At 41.9% G+C, this 17477-nt stretch overlaps 1 protein-coding gene across 1 annotated transcript in view; it reads right to left on the minus strand.

Annotated features, from left to right (window-relative positions):
* Positions 1 to 386: 386 nt before the first annotated feature.
* ANKFY1 (ankyrin repeat and FYVE domain containing 1) overlaps positions 387 to 17477 on the minus strand; it is a 66015-nt gene continuing 48924 nt past the window's right edge. The window contains exons 19-25 of the mRNA XM_015890081.3: positions 17061 to 17237; positions 15578 to 15725; positions 15050 to 15140; positions 11285 to 11409; positions 9599 to 9745; positions 8601 to 8691; positions 387 to 5068 (exon numbers count right to left, since the gene is read on the minus strand). Of these exons, the coding sequence (XP_015745567.1) occupies positions 4936 to 5068; positions 8601 to 8691; positions 9599 to 9745; positions 11285 to 11409; positions 15050 to 15140; positions 15578 to 15725; positions 17061 to 17237 (912 nt within the window). The 3' untranslated portion in view covers positions 387 to 4935. The remainder of the gene's footprint in view (positions 5069 to 8600; positions 8692 to 9598; positions 9746 to 11284; positions 11410 to 15049; positions 15141 to 15577; positions 15726 to 17060; positions 17238 to 17477) is intronic.

Consider the following 17477-nt stretch of genomic DNA (forward strand, 5'->3'; position numbering starts at 1 on the left):
ACTATGGTTTAGCATGTAGTACAAATTCAACTAATAGCTAGATTCATTCATGGTTTGTTAGACAACCCAAAGAGTGCTCTTAGTGCTATTGCTGCTGTTCAGCAAACGTGCCTGTTCAACTCCCATTTGGTGTATCGTATTGTTTCCCATGTGGCTTAATTCACCACTCCAGATTATGGTTCGTATCAACCATCAGAAGAGACTTTTATGATCTTATGTTCTCCAGAATTGTAATACCAGTGCATCTGGAGGATACCAGGTTGATGAAAGATGAAAATTCAAACGTATTTTTTTCTGGATAAAATTAATTGGGGATCACTAGTAACAGTATTCCGTTTGCAGCAATATACAGTTCTTCTGCTTGACTTCTGTAACCATGAACTTACTGATGTCCAGTTCAATTAAATTGCTTTATTACAAGAAATTACAAGTTGGCATATAAATATTAGAAAAATACATTGCTTTACAGGACTTTTGAAGGAAAGACTGCAGAATAAGAGTTTAAAAATGATTAAGACTTTGCTTGTTTCTCAAACCAAGAACAACTGAAAAAACAGGCCATATTACTTGTAGATGTTTAGTTTCCTGCTATGAAAGTGGTATTAGCTGTGTGTTGACTACAGTACCCCCACTCTAGTAGGGACAAGCCTACAGCTTTGTACTGTCAGTCTGTAAGAGGGAGACCTGTGCCTTTTTTAAAAAAAGTATCGGCAAACTCATATAATGCAGCGATACACACACCCCAACATTAAAACAAGGTAGCATGTTTGGAAGGAACTACTGTACGTTGGACAACATTATAAGCTTAGTTCTATCACCCCATGCTGTGACATCTAGGTTCAGCACCTGAGCTGCTGTATGTGAGAACCAAGGCTAGAGAAGAGTTTCCTCTTCCATTGGTGTCCTTCTGAGTTGAGGAGAAGACTTCACAACCATTCCTTCAATTATCCTTTCCCAAACACAAATTAGTCCTTTTAGTATTCTGCTCTGTAATCAGCTTAATGCCACTACAAACCCCGTGGCTAGGCAGCATCAGAGAAGGCTGAGTTAACCCTCACTGAAATGTTTGGTTTTAAATAACAAGCACAAGCTCCTAGGGTGATCATGTGTTACCTCTATTGACCAGTTCACACAACTTTTTTTTAACTTGCTAGAAAATCAGCAAAAAATCACTTTTCAGGATCTTAGTCTCACAGCTGATCAAGGGATAGGTCAGTGCTGTAAGAACACTGAAAAAGCAAGCTCATTTGACAAAAATATAATTTCCAGACTCTACCTGCATTTCACAGATTCAAATAGTATCAAGTTGGACCTACATCATATTCTAGCAAAAGCAGCCTTTTAATGGCACATGGTGACCTTCAGAAAAGGCAGAAGAGGGGAAATGGAGTTGTGAGAGTGGATTGCAGTTTACAGAGGTGTGAAATAGGGTAATGCTCAACAATGTCTAGAAAACAACAGATTTGGTGTCCGAAGCTATTAACAGATGAAAAGGCCATCTTTGTAGAAGGTATAACTTGTTCCATGCTTCCATGCTAGACTATACAGTAAGCACTTTCAGAAGTGGTTAAGACTGGAGTACAAAACCTTTGTTATAATCAATTTCACAGTGTAATGATGAAAAGGGAAGGGCTTATATTAATTTGGTTCACAAGCTGAAGTCTTATTCCGTGCCTGTGGAAATTGACCACTGACTGAAGGTGTGCAGAAGGAAGGAAAGGACTGAGTTCAGGCACTTGTTTTTTTACAGCTGGAAAAGTTATCTGCCATTAAGGTTTATAAACATGAAGAATTGATATTTCTAGCAGATCACCTTTGAAGATGGGAAACCAAGGACACGTGAAGGCATGGAAATTAGCAATGGCCATAGTTGCTTCCAAAGTTTCAGAAAGCTGCATTTTGCACTGTTCCCCTAGGACAAATCAAGCACATTCCCTCTCCCACTTCTTCCGAAACAAAGAAAACAAGATCCTTGGAGAGTTTCCAATACCAAATCCTTCATGCCATGGCCAAGGCCAACACTGGTGAAAGTATCTCTGGCAGTTGATTTACAGCTCCATAACCCTCTTTAGAAATAATGTTACACTCCGGTCTGAATTCTCACATTCTTTCAAAACATTTATCTTTAGCCACTTTTCATCATATAATGTAGTTTGCAGATAAAAATAGATCAAGAAGGATGTACTTCAGCACTGACACCATGAGTGGTCAAGCAACCACTCACAAGACCACACTGAAGATGTCACTTAAATTGAGAAAATGCAGACAGCGTCTTCCCCATCTCCCCTCGTGTCCCATTCAACAGAAATCACATGGTTTAGGTCTCAATACAAGCCGGAGGCTGATGAAACTTGCTGTACCTCAAGACAACCAACAAAACTGCCATTTTTACCCCGGAACTGAGACATGTTCAGATCATTAGAACAAATTAACACCTCAGCCAATTTACAGTCTACCATGATACGGTATTACAGAAACAAGTGAAACTCTCATGTCCTCAAGTGTTACACTGATACATTGACTAGCAACAGCATTTTTCTTAAAACAAAAACAAAACACTAATGTGGGGCCAGTCAGTAGAATAGGCTCAGACACAAGTTTTTTTATTAAAAGTGCTTTACAATTATTTATTTTGTGCAACCCACCAAGTCCATTTCAAATTCAAACACACTGCCCAAGGAGAGTCTCCTAAAGGGGAATTCCATAGTCTAATTGATACTGAGGGAGGCCTGCTTATTTTTTTTGGCATGTTGATAATCATATACACAATTTACAACCTGGAGGTGGTTACATAATGTACATAATGCCAGTGCAGAAATACGGTGATGTGTCTACGAAGAGAAACTTTCAAAAAATATCCAAGTCACCAAGGCAAGCTGAAAAGCTAGCATTTGCTCAGCTTCCACCTACATGTGGCCAGATGACTGAAGTGCGATGAGCTACTCCCAGGTGAAAAGATGCATTTGACGGCATATTCCCACCCATCTATCCAAAACAAGCTGCCTGCACACAGCCTCACAAAATAGCTTATTTTTTTGAGGGGGACAGAGACTATACTGATTAAAGGTTAAATGACAAGAGGTTCATTCTTTTGAAGCCAATAGATACAAGCAGGAGTCCTAGATGGGGGCAGATTATTACAGATCCCCTAATCATCATTGCATGTAATTGAAGGCAGAATTCCAGTTTTTCACCCAACAGAGATCAGAAGGGCCAAGCAACAAACTGGGATCCAATTTGAAATGTAGCATTGACCTCTTCCCCCTAAGTTGCTTTCTACTCCATTCCCACAAGATTTTGCTTAACATACAAAGCTGTTATATCCTCCAAATCACAGAAATATAAAAAAGTAGCACTCTGGTTTGTGTGTGTGTGTGTGTGTACACCCACCCATGTGGTAATATTACAGGACACATTAGTATTCTAGAAAGGAGAGAGAATGCAATTTTTAGTTAGTTAATATTTTTCTCTTCCCCTTACATACACATAGACACTGAAAAGTAGTGGTTACTGAAGGTAAGAGTGACACACATCTCCATTCATGAAGCAGCAATGGAAGGCGTGCTCATCTTCTGGGGTTTGGTTCTGCTTATAAGAATGTATCAACCCACCCCAATCCTCTACATTTAAGTACATGGTGGTTTGAACCGAGGGGCCCCTTTCTGCTGTATTAAACGTATGACAAAAAGTCACTTGTTTGTATTCCAAGACATTTTAGAAGGGACCTGCTGTGGCATCTGACAACAAAATGTCCTTGGCCAAAAAAAGAGGCCCGCAGGAGCCAAGACTGTAAGCCGATCCTATCCTATCTGGGTCAAGACAGGCATCTCTATGGACTTCATGTGGAGCCGCCACAATCATCTTAACGGATGAGGGTTTTGTAAGAAGTGATTTTGGGCTGCCCAAGTTGTATGGACAGAGATGACCAGCACCAAAGGGTCACTGCCTTGCTACTGGTTGCTCTGCTGGCACTATTCTACCCCTCCCTGTTCTCCCCATCTCAGCATCTAGCTTTCTTCAGATGCTCCACAGTAGCACCACCACTGCATGCTGGGTTAGTCCCACAGCGTTAGACCTTCCTCCCAACATCACTGTAAACATAGGACTATTTGCAAAGTTTTCGATACATTACTGAAAGACAGTCAAGATTATTATTATTTCTTGAGAAAACTTGATTGAATTTGATAGCAAAGCTGGCCTCATCACTCCCTGATTTTGACACAAGAGAGCAAACAAGGGTGTGTAAGGTTCTGAAGGTCCAGGAGATCTAATCAGGCTCTTTTCAACAGGAGAAGCAGTAAAGCTTTCATTATAAGGCCACACAAAATTTTCAGCAATGCATTGAACAAAAACTTACTTGCAGACAACCTCTTTTGGGAAAAAGCAGTCACTATGCCTGGCACAGCTGCTCTTTGTAAAAAAGTGAAAGAGAACACAGCAGAATGTTTTCTCCAGGAAGGTAACGAAAGGGGCAGTTCTGCACATACTTACCCAGAAATTTAAGTGCTAACAATACATTTCTTTTCTTTTAAAAAGTGTGATAGGACTTTAGAGCAGTCAAGTCACAGTTTTATCGCCAAGGAAGGCCTTTTTTGTTGCATGATCAGCAAATACAAAAATCTTGGTTTACGGTGCTCTGAATTAGAAACAGAGTGCCTCACCCAAATCATGTTGGTTTTCACACACAATCTCTGCAGCAGTCCCAGCATGTTCCCAATGCAATTTCTATCATTATCCATTGTTAACATTCATACAAAAAAATTCATATATACTGGAATATAGCATTTGCATGGTCCCTTAAGTTGGTCAGAGTCCACTGTAACAGGAAGACAAAGTATGAGCCTCCCCTTCTCCATGAGACGTGACTTGTGATAGGCCTGTTACAAGGTGGAAGGGGAGACACTCCCTGGGAGTAATTCCTCTCCTCGCAGCCAACTAGGAAACACCCCCGACAGTCAAGACATCAAAGCAGGTGTTGCAAACGCGGACAGGCTTGTTCAATTCGAATTTGATGATGGGAATCTCCTTGGTTGAGCACTTATGGCAGAGCAGACGCCCACAGTGCCGGCTGCAAGGAACAAGGAAGGAAAAAAATGTGCTTGCTTCATCTTACTTACCTGTTTAATTTAAAGAACCAAGGACTCTACTTTGGAAGAGAAGGTTAAAGAAAGAAAACCATTAACAGAATAGTCTTCTACAACACTGTTTCACTAGTTACAGCATTGGATAAATAAATAGAGAATTTGGGATGGTGTGATCCACCTGCCCTGTGTATTAAATGGCTGAGACACTATTAAAACCAAACTTATTTTATTAAATGAAAACATGTTTATAAGTCATAGATCACTCTCTGTTAACCCTGGAGTTTACTGCAACTGCTCTGCACTGCAGAGAGACAGGATCTATTTGACTGGTCTCCCTCAGGCACCTCACAGGCCCAGTAGGGTTTCAGAGGGAACTTGGTGTTGTCCCTGAGGCCTTAGTCTCCCCTTGGAATGATGGCCTTGAGTGAACTGTGCCTGTGCAGATTCTCTGCATGTAGACCCCCAGTGGGCTCCTTGGTTTACAGAGGACCTCCAGAGGATAAAGTGGTAGATGTCTAGAATGCCACTGGAGGAAGACAGAAGTACAACTCAAGAGTAGTAAAACATGCTTATTTCTCCACTCTTACTGCATCCTTTGAGTCCTGGCCAGTGGCCCTGTTCAGGGTGACCTAGTCCCTTGGGTATGGAGGGGCTGGGGGAGCATTTGCAGGGTTGTGAGGACTATTCTCCACACCTTGGTGGATAAAATGGCTGAACTCCAGTTATGCAGCACTTACGGGGGTGACTGAGAAACAGTCTTGCATACTTATCTGGCAGTAGTTCAATCCTGTTAGTTCTGAGGAAGTGGACAGGATCTTTGGGGTGGTTAACGTATCTACCTGTGTTTTAAATCCACACCCCTCCAGGCTGGTTAAGGTCTCCAGAAAGGGGACATGTGGATGGTGGTAAATGCATCCTTGAGAGAGGGGGTGGTCCCATTGGCTCTGAAAGAAGCAACTGTCTATCCCCCTTCTGAAAAAACCATCACTGGATCCAAAAGAACTGGACAATTTTCATCATGTCCCCAACTTTTCCTGTTAGGAAAAGTTGTTGAGAAGGTAATTGGCTTGCAGCTCCAAAAGGTCCTGGAAGAAGTGAAGTATCTGGACCCCTTCCAGCCTGGTTTCACACCAAAACAGAGGACTCAGACAACATTGGTTGTGCTTGTTGATGCCCTCTGGTGGGCTTGGGATGGGGAATTGCATCCATTCTGGCCCTCCTTGCTCTCTCAGTGGCCTTCAATACCATCAACCATGGTATCCTTCTGGACTGGCTCAGGGATTGGGAATGGGAGGCATGGTGTTGCGATGGTTTTCCTCCCTTCAGGGGCAGTTACAGTTTGTAGGATGCCACAGGGCTCTACCCTTTCCCCATTTTTGTTTTAACATCAACATGAAGCCCCTGGGGAAGTCATCCATCAGTAATACTGATGATACTCAACTTTATATCTCTGCCTCTTGCTACCAAGTGATGCTGTTGAAGTTCTGACCCAGTATCTGGAGGTTATGGGGCTCTGGGTGGGTAAAAACAGGCTTCAACCCTAGCAACAATGAGAAGCTATGGATTTGGGGTCTTCTGGGTCCCAAGACTCAGGATTTCCCATCCTTAGCTCTGGGTGTGTATGCGCATGTGTGGTACTTCCCTGTTCAGAGGCATTGCACAATTTGGGGGTTCCCCTGGATTTATAACTCCTGCTTGAAGAGCAGGTGGCAGCTGTTGCCAGGAGGGCCTTTGTACAACTTCATCCTGTGCACCAATTGTGCCTGTTCTTGGATTGCGAAGCTCTGTTTACTGTCATTTATGCCTTAGCCACCTCCTGGTTGGATTACTGCAATGTGCACTACATGGGGCTGCCCTTGAAGACCATCCAGAAACTACAAATAGTCCAGCATGCAACAGCACTGGTAATTATGAGTGCGCCTTGGTACAGCTATTTAACACCACTACTTCAAAAAATGCACTGGCTCCAGATAGGTTTCTGGGTGAAATTTAAGGTGCTGATTATCATCTATAAAGCCCTACATGGCACAGGATCAGGTTATTTGCAGGACAGCCTATCTCCAATGGTATCTATTCATCCCACACACTTTAATAGGATGGGCATGCTTTGGGTCCTTTCCCTCAAGCAATAGGAGGGATGCTTTTTCCATTGTAGTCCCTGCACTCTGGAATGACCTCCTCCCCTCCCCTCCCCTCCCCTCCCTTCCCCTCCCCTCCGATATATGGTTGGCCCAACTCCGCTGGCTTTAGAAAGGCTCTAAAAATGATTATTTTGTCAGGTGTTGGGGCAAACATGATTGGAGTTCCCACCTGGAGGGGTATAAAATAAACTTGGGTTCTGATGGCCTATTAATTTTTGTTGTTTTTAACTGTAAGTACTGTTTTCTTATCACGTGTTGTATGTATGTCACTCAGAGTTGCAATTGTTAGAGGTGGGTGGCCATATACATTTCTTAAATAAATAAGTAATGTGGTTACATGAAAAGAGAAAGCTTCTTTTTGAGCTAGGCTGGTTGACACTGTAAAAGCAGAGACTGGAAGACAATGGAGGATAAAACAAACACAAAAGTGTGGGTAAAACAAGACAATCTATCTACGTAGTTGCTAAGAATTGACACTGACTTGATGGTACATAATCATCTCCTACAGAGGGAATTTCATCCAGGTCTTTGTATTTGTTTCGTCTTCAACTGAAACCAGTCCTTGCTTTCCGAGGCCAAAAAGGTGAATTTGAAAAGAAACTGGAAGTATTACTTGCAGCTGTCTTTTCGTAATAACATATTTTATGCCTGAACTCTATTTTGTGTGGGTGAGATTGTTATTTTTGTTTTGTATTGATTGTATGCTTTTAACCTGAATTCCCAAACTGAGGTTCGTAAACCACTCAGTGTTGAAGACCGAAGTGGCGTAGAAATCTGTGTAATTAATAAATAAGTACACAAAGCTTTTTTAGTGAGACCTTTGGCCCCCATTTGGCACAGTGCTGCCTCTACTTCGTATCCATGATTTGCCTGAGTTCCAGGCAGTTTCTTTAACTGGGGATCACATCTGGAATATTCTGCATGTACAGCAGAACTATCAGATACACTCAGAAGAAAGGAGTTTTTAAGAGACAGGTTGAATAGATAGATCCCTGACGGCAAGGCTTTCCATCAGTGTGGGGCTTCTAGAGAAAAGACCCTCTATCTTCCTTAAGAGTTAGCAACTCTGAGAGGTGGGCAAGAGGAAAGGCCTTATTCCTGACCATAGGATTTGGACAAATGGATATGAATGAAATATAGCACAAGCTGCTTATTGGACAGGGAGAGGACCAGGTTTCAATAAATAGCACAACGAGCTCTATTGACAGCTACACTGTCCATCTCAAAAAAGCAGGCTGGGACAGAATGATTAAGAATGTCAGATTACCAAGTCCTTCGCTAGACTGTTTGTAACATTAAAAAAAAAAAACACTTCCATTTATGCAACAATTCATCACTTGATGGTCCTAAAAGATCAACACTCAGGATAGATTACCAGTGATGCTTTCTCAATGTGACCCCAAACTTGGCACCACATTCATAACAATTGGAGCCATCACACCAGGGAGGTTCCTTGGACAACATGTCTGCAAAAGAAAGGGCAACAATGGGAACCCACAATCACTCTCCACCCTTCTAACCCACCCTATTTATGTAAACCTATGCAGGCATGCAAGAGATTGAAATGAAACTCTTAAGGACTGTCTTAGTTAATGGGATCCAATTCTTTCAGGCTTTAGCTGGGCCCATCTAAGCTAAACCAAACAGACCAGAAGTTGTAGAAGTACCTACCCAAAGATTTTTCTTGCTTTGCTCTCTTAAATGCCTGCCCATGAAGGAGATGATCATCAGTGGCCATCCAATTACAGATGGCCAACAGGTAGAGAGAATTATGGAAAAAATGACTACCGGTATGATGGAAGCCAAAACGAGTCTCTCAGTTCTACGCCCACTTTCTCCAGCTATTAAACCACATACTGATTCTGAGAAAACCCCCTAGGAGGAGAGCCTGTTAGTCTACGGTAGCCAAAAATCAGGAGGAGGCTAGTGGCACTTTTTCAGGCTAACAAGTTTTATTAAAAGGCATATGCTTTTGTGAGCTGTGAGCTCACAAAAGCCCATGCCTTTCGATAACATCTGTCAGCCTGCCATGCTGCAATTTGCTTGATAATCTTCTTTAGCTGTGTCTTCTTTTAAGAAATATAAGATTCAAAACACATGATGTGGAGGAAAGATAAGACTCAAGAGGTCTATAATTTTTTCCCTTGCTCCCTCAATTTTTTTTTTTTTTTTAAATTCTCAGAGCAATTTGATGGGCTAGCAGAGGCTGCTTCTACCTTTTCTGGGGAGTGGATTTCAGCTTAAAACAGCCTACAGCTTGCTTTTCTTACTGACAGAGAAGTCTGTGGAAGTTCCCTGACTATCTGGAAGTTGGTCATTTGTGGCTGTTTCCCAAGGATAGCTCCTGGACATGCAACTTTCCAAAATCCTTACCCAGAAGCCGGAAGAGAAGCTGTTTAGTTGCTACTTGATAGTTGAAGATATTGATCCCTTGATTGTTGTTGATGCCCAGGCGAGCTCCAGCTCTCACTATAGCCCGGCACAGGTTGGCATTTCCCCTCATGTAGGCTGAAAGGAGCACTTGGAAGGAAAAGAAGAAGGGAAGTATTTGGATCCCATCGTACTCAATTCAATCAAATCACCTGCATCAGTACTTCAGTGATTCTAGGTAATTAACATTCCCCAGCAAGTCATATGGCAGTAAACCATTTTTCTTAATTGGAAAAAGAAAAAGAAAAAAACACAGAACCCAGCCCCACATGTAACCCAACTATCATGGCAAGTATTATTGGAAGTCACTGGGGCAAGGAATAGCTGATATCAATGTCTACATACTTCTCCTAGTCTGCCAAAAGAGTTTTGACATAAACCACCAGAGAGGTTAACGCATTAGTAAGTTGTACACTGTTGTGCTAACTTACACTTCTGCCCCAAATAACAGCTGCCACATACACTAAACACAAGTGAGCATCTGGTAACTTCAGAGACATCATTCCACCCCAAGAAATCTAATGAATTCCATGATTATGTTAGCAAAGAGGATGACGACCCTTTTCCCCCAACTCAAGGATACAGGTACTAGGTGTCACACCTGAAAGTGTCTTTTGTCCTCCACTTCTAAAGAATATATCCCCTATAGCCACAGGAATTCTGTGAGATGTTAGGCTACACTGACAAAATTTTATTGATTAATATATTTCTATAGCATACTTCAATTTAAAATGTTCATAGTGGTCTATAAGACATACAATTAGAGAGATGGAACAGGACATGAAGTCTAACGCCTTTCAATGCAAGAATCTGAATTAAAGTATGACTAATAAAGGCTCTTCGACCTTTAACAGAAAAGGTAGAACTAGAAGCAAATCAGAAACTGGGGCAGAAACTGCAGATGTGCATATAACAGAGATAAAATATTTTTTGGGGAAAAGTGTCTCTTATCTCCCTGATCTGAAATCCAACATGGTCCTTTCCAGGCGTGTTGGAACTATACACCCCAGAATTTCTAAACAGCATGGGTGAAAACTGAGGAAATTCTGAGATTTGCAGTCCCAACACATCTAGAGAAGACTAGGGTAGAGAAAGTGATTCTAACACAGCAGCTCTTAGCATGAGAAAACAAGAATGTCTTTAGTGGAGGGAGAATTTCTACCAACTCATTCACATAATCTCATCTCTTTTGCCAAGACTGCAGTTACTCTGTTGGGCTGGGAAGAAGCTAAAACACCTTCTCCATCCTGGATGAGAATTCTGGGAGCTACAGTTTCAACACGTGGAGGGAAGGGCTAATTTTGTTTTCAGCAAATCTTGCAAAAGGGCCAAACCAAACTCAATGCCTGTTGTACCCAAAAGCACAATTTGCCCTCTTTTGTGAATGGGGATCCTTGGGCAACTTTAATCCTTAAAAACAAAAGGCTGAAGGAGGAAATGTTAGCATTCTGCACTGTTGAGCAACAGTTAGCCTAAAACAGTGTTTTTGAAACTTGGCAACTTTAAGATGGGTGGACTTCAACTCCCAGAATTCCCCAGCCAGCCATGCTGGCTGGGGAATTCTGGGAGTTGAAGTCCACCCATCTTAAAGTTGCCAAGTTTCAAAAACACTGGCATAAAAGTACTTACATGTGTTTCCATCAGCATCTGGCTTGTCAAGTGGATATTCTGGCATACATTCCCGGAAGAAATCAAAGATGGCTGCTGCATTTTCTTTCCCATACTGCCCCAGGACGTGCATCGGGGACTGGCCTCTGGTAATGAGATGCTGAGCTTGTTACATCCAAAGCAAATTCCACTGGCAATACAAGAAGCTTTCTCCTTTCCGAATCAGGGTTCACTTTTTTTTTTTTACACACACACACACACCCCGTACATCTTTAAAGGCAGTTCTGAAGCAAAAAGGTGTTACCTGCTAATCACCATTATGATCCATAAATGCAGGCTTGTGACAAACTCTTTTATTTTTTAGAACTGGCACAGCCATATCCCTAAAGCATCGGGTAAATGGATCTCATGCTGAATAGAACTGAATAGAATGAACCAATAATTTGTTTTGTCTTTTAAAAAGCCTCTCTCATACAATCTTCTTAAACACAGGAATATTACCGATGAAAACTAGTGAGGACCTTTATCATTCAACTACACAGGCACTGAAAGGTGATTAATGCCACCAGATATGTACAGTGGTACCTCGGCTTACGAACTTAATTCGTTCCATGACTCTGGTCGCAGCCCGAATTGGTCGCAACCCGAAGCAAATTTCCCCATAAGGTTCAATGTAATTACCGTTAATCCGTTCTGGCATGGAGGAAAGGGAGGCGGCTATTGCTTGGAGGGAGAGTCCCCCTCCCTACGACCACGTGTCAGGGGTGGAAAATGGCCGTGGACCACGTGTCAGGGGCGGAAAAATGGCCGCGGACCACATGTCAGGGGTGGAAAAATGGCCGCGGACCACGTGTCAGGGGCGGAAAATGGCCGTGGACCATGTGTCAGGGGTGGAAAAATGGCCGCGGACCATGTGTCAGGGGCGGAAAATGGCCGCGGACCACGTGTCACAGGAGGGAAAATGGCCGCGGATCTGGTTCATAACCCGAGGCGGAGTTTGCAAACCGAGGTAAATTTTTGCGGCCGGAGCTGGTCGTAACCCGAAAAGTTCATTAACAGAGGCGTTTGTAACCCGAGGTACCACTGTACCTCCATGCCTTTCATGCTATCCCCCTCAGCATCATGCAGAGCACAGAAAAGGAGTAGGGAATATAAAACTAAAGAGATTAAAAGCCTGGGATAAGAAAAGAAAGCAAAACATAGTTAAAACTGCTTTACCCAGTAACCATTTGCTATACCGCTCTGTAGTAACTCTGGATCATTTTCCTCAAAGAATAATTAAATAAGTATGTTTTTGACTCATTTATTTAATTGGGTTCTCTTTATCATGTTTTAGGACTTGTGCGGAGAACAGATGACATTTTAGGTTATAAATATGCACAAATTTTAAGCACCATTGTACTTTTCTATCCTCGCAAATCTTCCTTGTTGCTTTTTGTTCTTTAAACTTTCCACTTTTTTTTCAGGAACTCATCAACCCCGTCCAGCTATGACTTTCTCAGTCTTCCCTTTCCTCTTGATTCCTTCACTCTTCTTTCACAATTCTTTGTGATTCAATGCTCTTTCATTTTCTGCAAGACCAAATCACTTCAACAAATTCCTTTCAGATCTATACAAATATTTCATATTCAATCCACATTCATTCAGCCCTCATTCATTTGTAACTTTCTTCTATTACCATGCACGCCTCCTACGTTCCCCATTCCTACTCCATTCAACTTAGTTTTATGTTTCTCCTGACACACCTCTCACTTCCATTAGTACAAAGTAGGCATAAGCATGTCCGCACAGCCATTTCTGCTTCTTTTGACGTTCATTCCTTATAACAATATTACCCGCTATCTTTTGACCAGCATTTGCATGTCCTCAAATTTGTCCATCCATTTCCCCATCTTTAGAAACCATTCCTCCAAGTTGCAAAAATTCATCTGCTTGCTCAATTTTTTTGCCATTTATGTAGATTTAACATAGTTCACTCACTGTCCCTGTCAAACACAACTACCTTAGTATTTGATACATTTTCAGATCCATATTCCTTGTTGCAGTATCTAATGTTCACTGCAAATCAATCAGGTTCTCAGCCAACAGCACAGCATCATTTGCATAGAAAAGTTCAGGTACATTCATATCCCCAACCAACACATCTCTAAAGTCATCACAAGCCTTGCTTAAGCTGGTACATATATCCATAAATATATTAAAACAGCAAGGGGACATCACATATCCTTGTATTAGTCGCTACTCAATGTTGAACCAATTACTAAATGTTCAACATTCTCACGCATGTTTAACTTCCATTATACACCATTCTTATTGCATTCAGCAATCAACTTTCAACTCTATAGTCATGCAAAACCTTTCATAATTCAAGTCTATGCAGTTTATTATATAATTTCTCTAAATCAATAAATCTATAATCAAACTTACATTCTCACATCCATATATTTCTCAATAATCTGTTGAAGAACAAAACCCCCTGCGTGGCAAAGAAACCCTAAAACTGCACATTATACTTCCCACATTTTGCTCACTGTGACCTTTCCCAATACCTTCGATCAGAATTCTTCCCAGCATCTTCCCAGGCACACTTAACAAACTAAGCCCTCTGTAGTTTTTGCATTCATTCTTGCTACCTTTTCCTTTGGAGGAAAAATAATGGCATTCTTCCAATCAGCTACAGGTACATATTACATTATCTGCATAGTCACTCCATAAACAAATATTTTAACATTTCACTATTAACAGCATCTACATTTGCAGGTGGGTTCAAGGGGGAATTCCTTGGTGGAAGGGCTATGAACTTTCCAACTAGACAAATTAGGTTGTGTCAGGAAATTTGGGCTGACTGGAAGCAACCTAAAGAAATCATTTATCCTTGGAAGAACGGGACCATCAGAGAGCCTTCTGATTACCCCTCTGAGAGGAGGGAGATCATTCTGCAAATATATGGGGACTGAAACAGGAGTCATTTTTTTAGGCTTTCTTGGAGAGCAGTCCAGAAGTAGCAGTTAAGTACCATGTTAGAAAGGTTACTACTCAGATTATTGTACAGGCTGACATTAACAGGGAGTCAATTTTTCTCATTGAGTCTGATGTTCAAATGTGCCATTATGTCAGAGAAGGCAACAGCAAACTTCTTGGATTTTACTTGTTTCGTGCATCAGCACTCCAAAGTGAGAAACAATGACCAGGCTGAAACTTTCTGCATTCAAAGCACAGTCTGTCACTGAACTATGACTCTCTCCCATACTGGAAAGCTTAATACACTGTATCACCTTGCAAATTTCAAAGACATCTTAGATCCTAGTTAGATGTTGTACACAATTCCTTTTCAATGATGATTGCATACTAAGTGCTCATACTCAAAAAATATCAAAGACCAGGAAAAGAAGGTCTGTTTCATCTCTCTGAAGCAATTCTGTCTACCCTTCCTCCACAGGAGCCTTACTAAGAAAGCCTTGCTATACATGGCAACTTTCCCCATGTAATTGCATAACCACAATCTCTGAAACAGTCTGAAAGTCCAAGGCCAGATAAACTGACAGGCATACAAATGTGGCAATCATGTGCTGGTATAAACACACACATACACATCTATTAAGAGCTTGAGTTCTGGGAAAGCTTCCTAAATCTGCAGCAACCTTACTGCATATGGGAAAAGTTCCTCCCACTGAAAGATATTTGTATGGCCTTGCTTCTAAAGCAAGGAGAGAAGCAACCCACTCCTGGATAGTTTTCAGTGCTAAAAAACAGCTAATACAGAGATAAAAAGGCTGTTCCTCTTACCTGGCATTAATGGCTTCTGCATCTATAGTACACTCCGTCAGAAGGACACGAATGTTTGACAGGCGTCCTTGCATGACCGCCAGGTGGAGAGCTAAATTTTGATAATGAAGAGAAAGTAGGCGTGATTCAAACAGAACCTAAAAGCAGATCAGTACATGATTTACTTACTGATGACCGTACTGGCTTGGAACACTGAAAGATATACTCAGATGCATCTGGAAGGTGCCACATTGGGAAAGTCTAATTAGAAAAAGGCAACCAGCTCCAACAATCTTCTTTTTAGGACTTTGGGCTATTAAGCATCAGATGCATTAAGCCCCGCCCACCCCAACTGAGAGAACGCTAGCAAGAATGCTGAAGAGGGCTCTGAAGCATCATTATGAGCCCAAAAGGAGAACCATGTTCACAAGAGAATCAAGGTGGCTTCTGAAGCCAAGGAAGTACTCAGCTAAAGCTAGAGGAAAACCGAGAGGGGAGGGAACTTGAATAATGCAGAAGCTTCTGAACCTTGGAGTTGAAAAGACATACCATTGTTTTTGTTTTCATCCACAGCAGCAAAGTCAACGCCATTCTCCAGAAGGACGGAGCAGATTGTGGGCAGGTCTTGCTGGGCTGCGAGATGGAGGGCAGTCTGGCGATGCTTGTTCAACTCATTGACTTTGGCACCTGCAAGCAGCTATGGAGAAGGAAACACACAGAGAAAAGGAGGGATTGTTTAGCACTGCTTGTTCCAGTGGCAGTAAGATGTAGGTCAGCAGACCGCTTGGAAGAAAGAACATCTACTCAATTATTAATAATTCAATACCTTGTTTACTATTAATATAATACCAAGGCTGGCTACAGCACATTAAAGAAATCAAAAGCTCACATCACAGTCAACAGTAAGAACTGTTCTGAAATCATGACAAATTGAAGCAATCTGGCACAACAGCTTCTCTTAATTTTACATGGTTTTAATTTGTTTTTTTCTTTAAAAAACCTCCTCTCTTTCAAGTCAAGTTTGACTCCGGATGATTTCAAGGATAGTCAGTGAATGTTTTCTCGGCAATAGAAGGAAGTGGTTTGTTATTCCATTCATCTGAGATGCATTTCAGCTTTCTACAGCTTTGGGATTTGCTTTGGTTTCCCACCCAAATACTAGCCAGCCTGACCCAGTTCACTTCCAGATGCCGGCAAGGTCAACTAGGTGCTGCAACCTGCTGAGATGATTTTAAAATTAAAAGCGGTACTTTAAACTCTGAAGGAAAACACTGTTTCTATTTCATTGCAGTCACATCTTAGGCAGGCGCTTCTGTATGATGGAAAAAAACGGGTGGGGAGAGGCCTTTTCTAGCATTTGCCACTTGCAAGCTACCCTAGTTGATGAGTTCATGAAGGTATCTGTGTAGTTTTCTTGGCAACAACACAGAAACGGTTTGCCTTTTTTTCTGGGAGGTGCTATAGTTCAATGCTTTCCCGGTGATCTCACATCCAAGTACTAATCAGATTTTGAGGTCAACCAAAGGTGGCTAGCTGCTCAGTTTGTAGTAGATTTCTGAAGTGCATCAGGCAGATCTTATGGACTCCAAAAACTGAATGGGGCAATAAACATGGCCCACCAGGTACCAACTCTGCAGTAAAAACCAACTGACCCAGTTGGGCCAGCAATCAGGTCAGCTGGGAATAAAGGATGGAACAATCCCAGTTTATCAGCGCCAAGTTAAAGAACGGTACTGTAAAGCAAGCCAAGCCTGGGAGAGACTTGCGAGACAGAGGCAGGCACTCAAGACCTGCAGAGATCCACACTGGTATCCATAGTTTGCTCACTTGAAGCTACATATAGGGATCGGGTCAACAAACGTTACAGAAACGTTTCTGCTCTTCTGTCCAATCTGCAGTAGTTGTTTAAATTTAGAAAATGGTTAATATATCTGTTATTTGTCTTCTTCTTTCAAAAATGTCCTGAAACCAAAAAAGGCCTTTTTTCTCCCCATCACAACTTTAAAAATGCTGTAAAGTTTGCACCACATACCAGATTGCGCACAATAATTTCAGAGCCGGCCTGCACAGCAAGATGCAATGGTGTCAGCTTGGAGGTATCCTGGACCCTGGAATTCACATCTGCTTGGACACTGATCAGGAAGAGCACGCTCTCAATGTCTGAATTCTGAACCGCCAGATGGAGGAAATTCCGGCCTTTATTGTCCACCTAGCCCCAAAAAATACCATTTTAAGTCAAACCAAAATCGGTTAATCCTTCTGCAGACATGATTACCCAAGCTATGAAGGACAGTGCTTTGGAATCTACTCCCTATGTTTTCAATGCAAGACTCAGCTTAGCCTGCCAGCAGTCGTTCACAGTCCACAAACATTCAAGCTGGCAGAGAACTCTAGTCCTACAAAGTGATTTGACCGCTTTCTTAGGTGCAAAAAAAGTTAAAAGGGGATG

Source organism: Python bivittatus, unplaced genomic scaffold (genome assembly GCF_059951505.1).
Source record: "Python bivittatus isolate LINGU-HERP-01145 unplaced genomic scaffold, Pbiv_v1 ctg000690_np1212, whole genome shotgun sequence".
NCBI lineage: Eukaryota > Metazoa > Chordata > Lepidosauria > Squamata > Pythonidae > Python > Python bivittatus.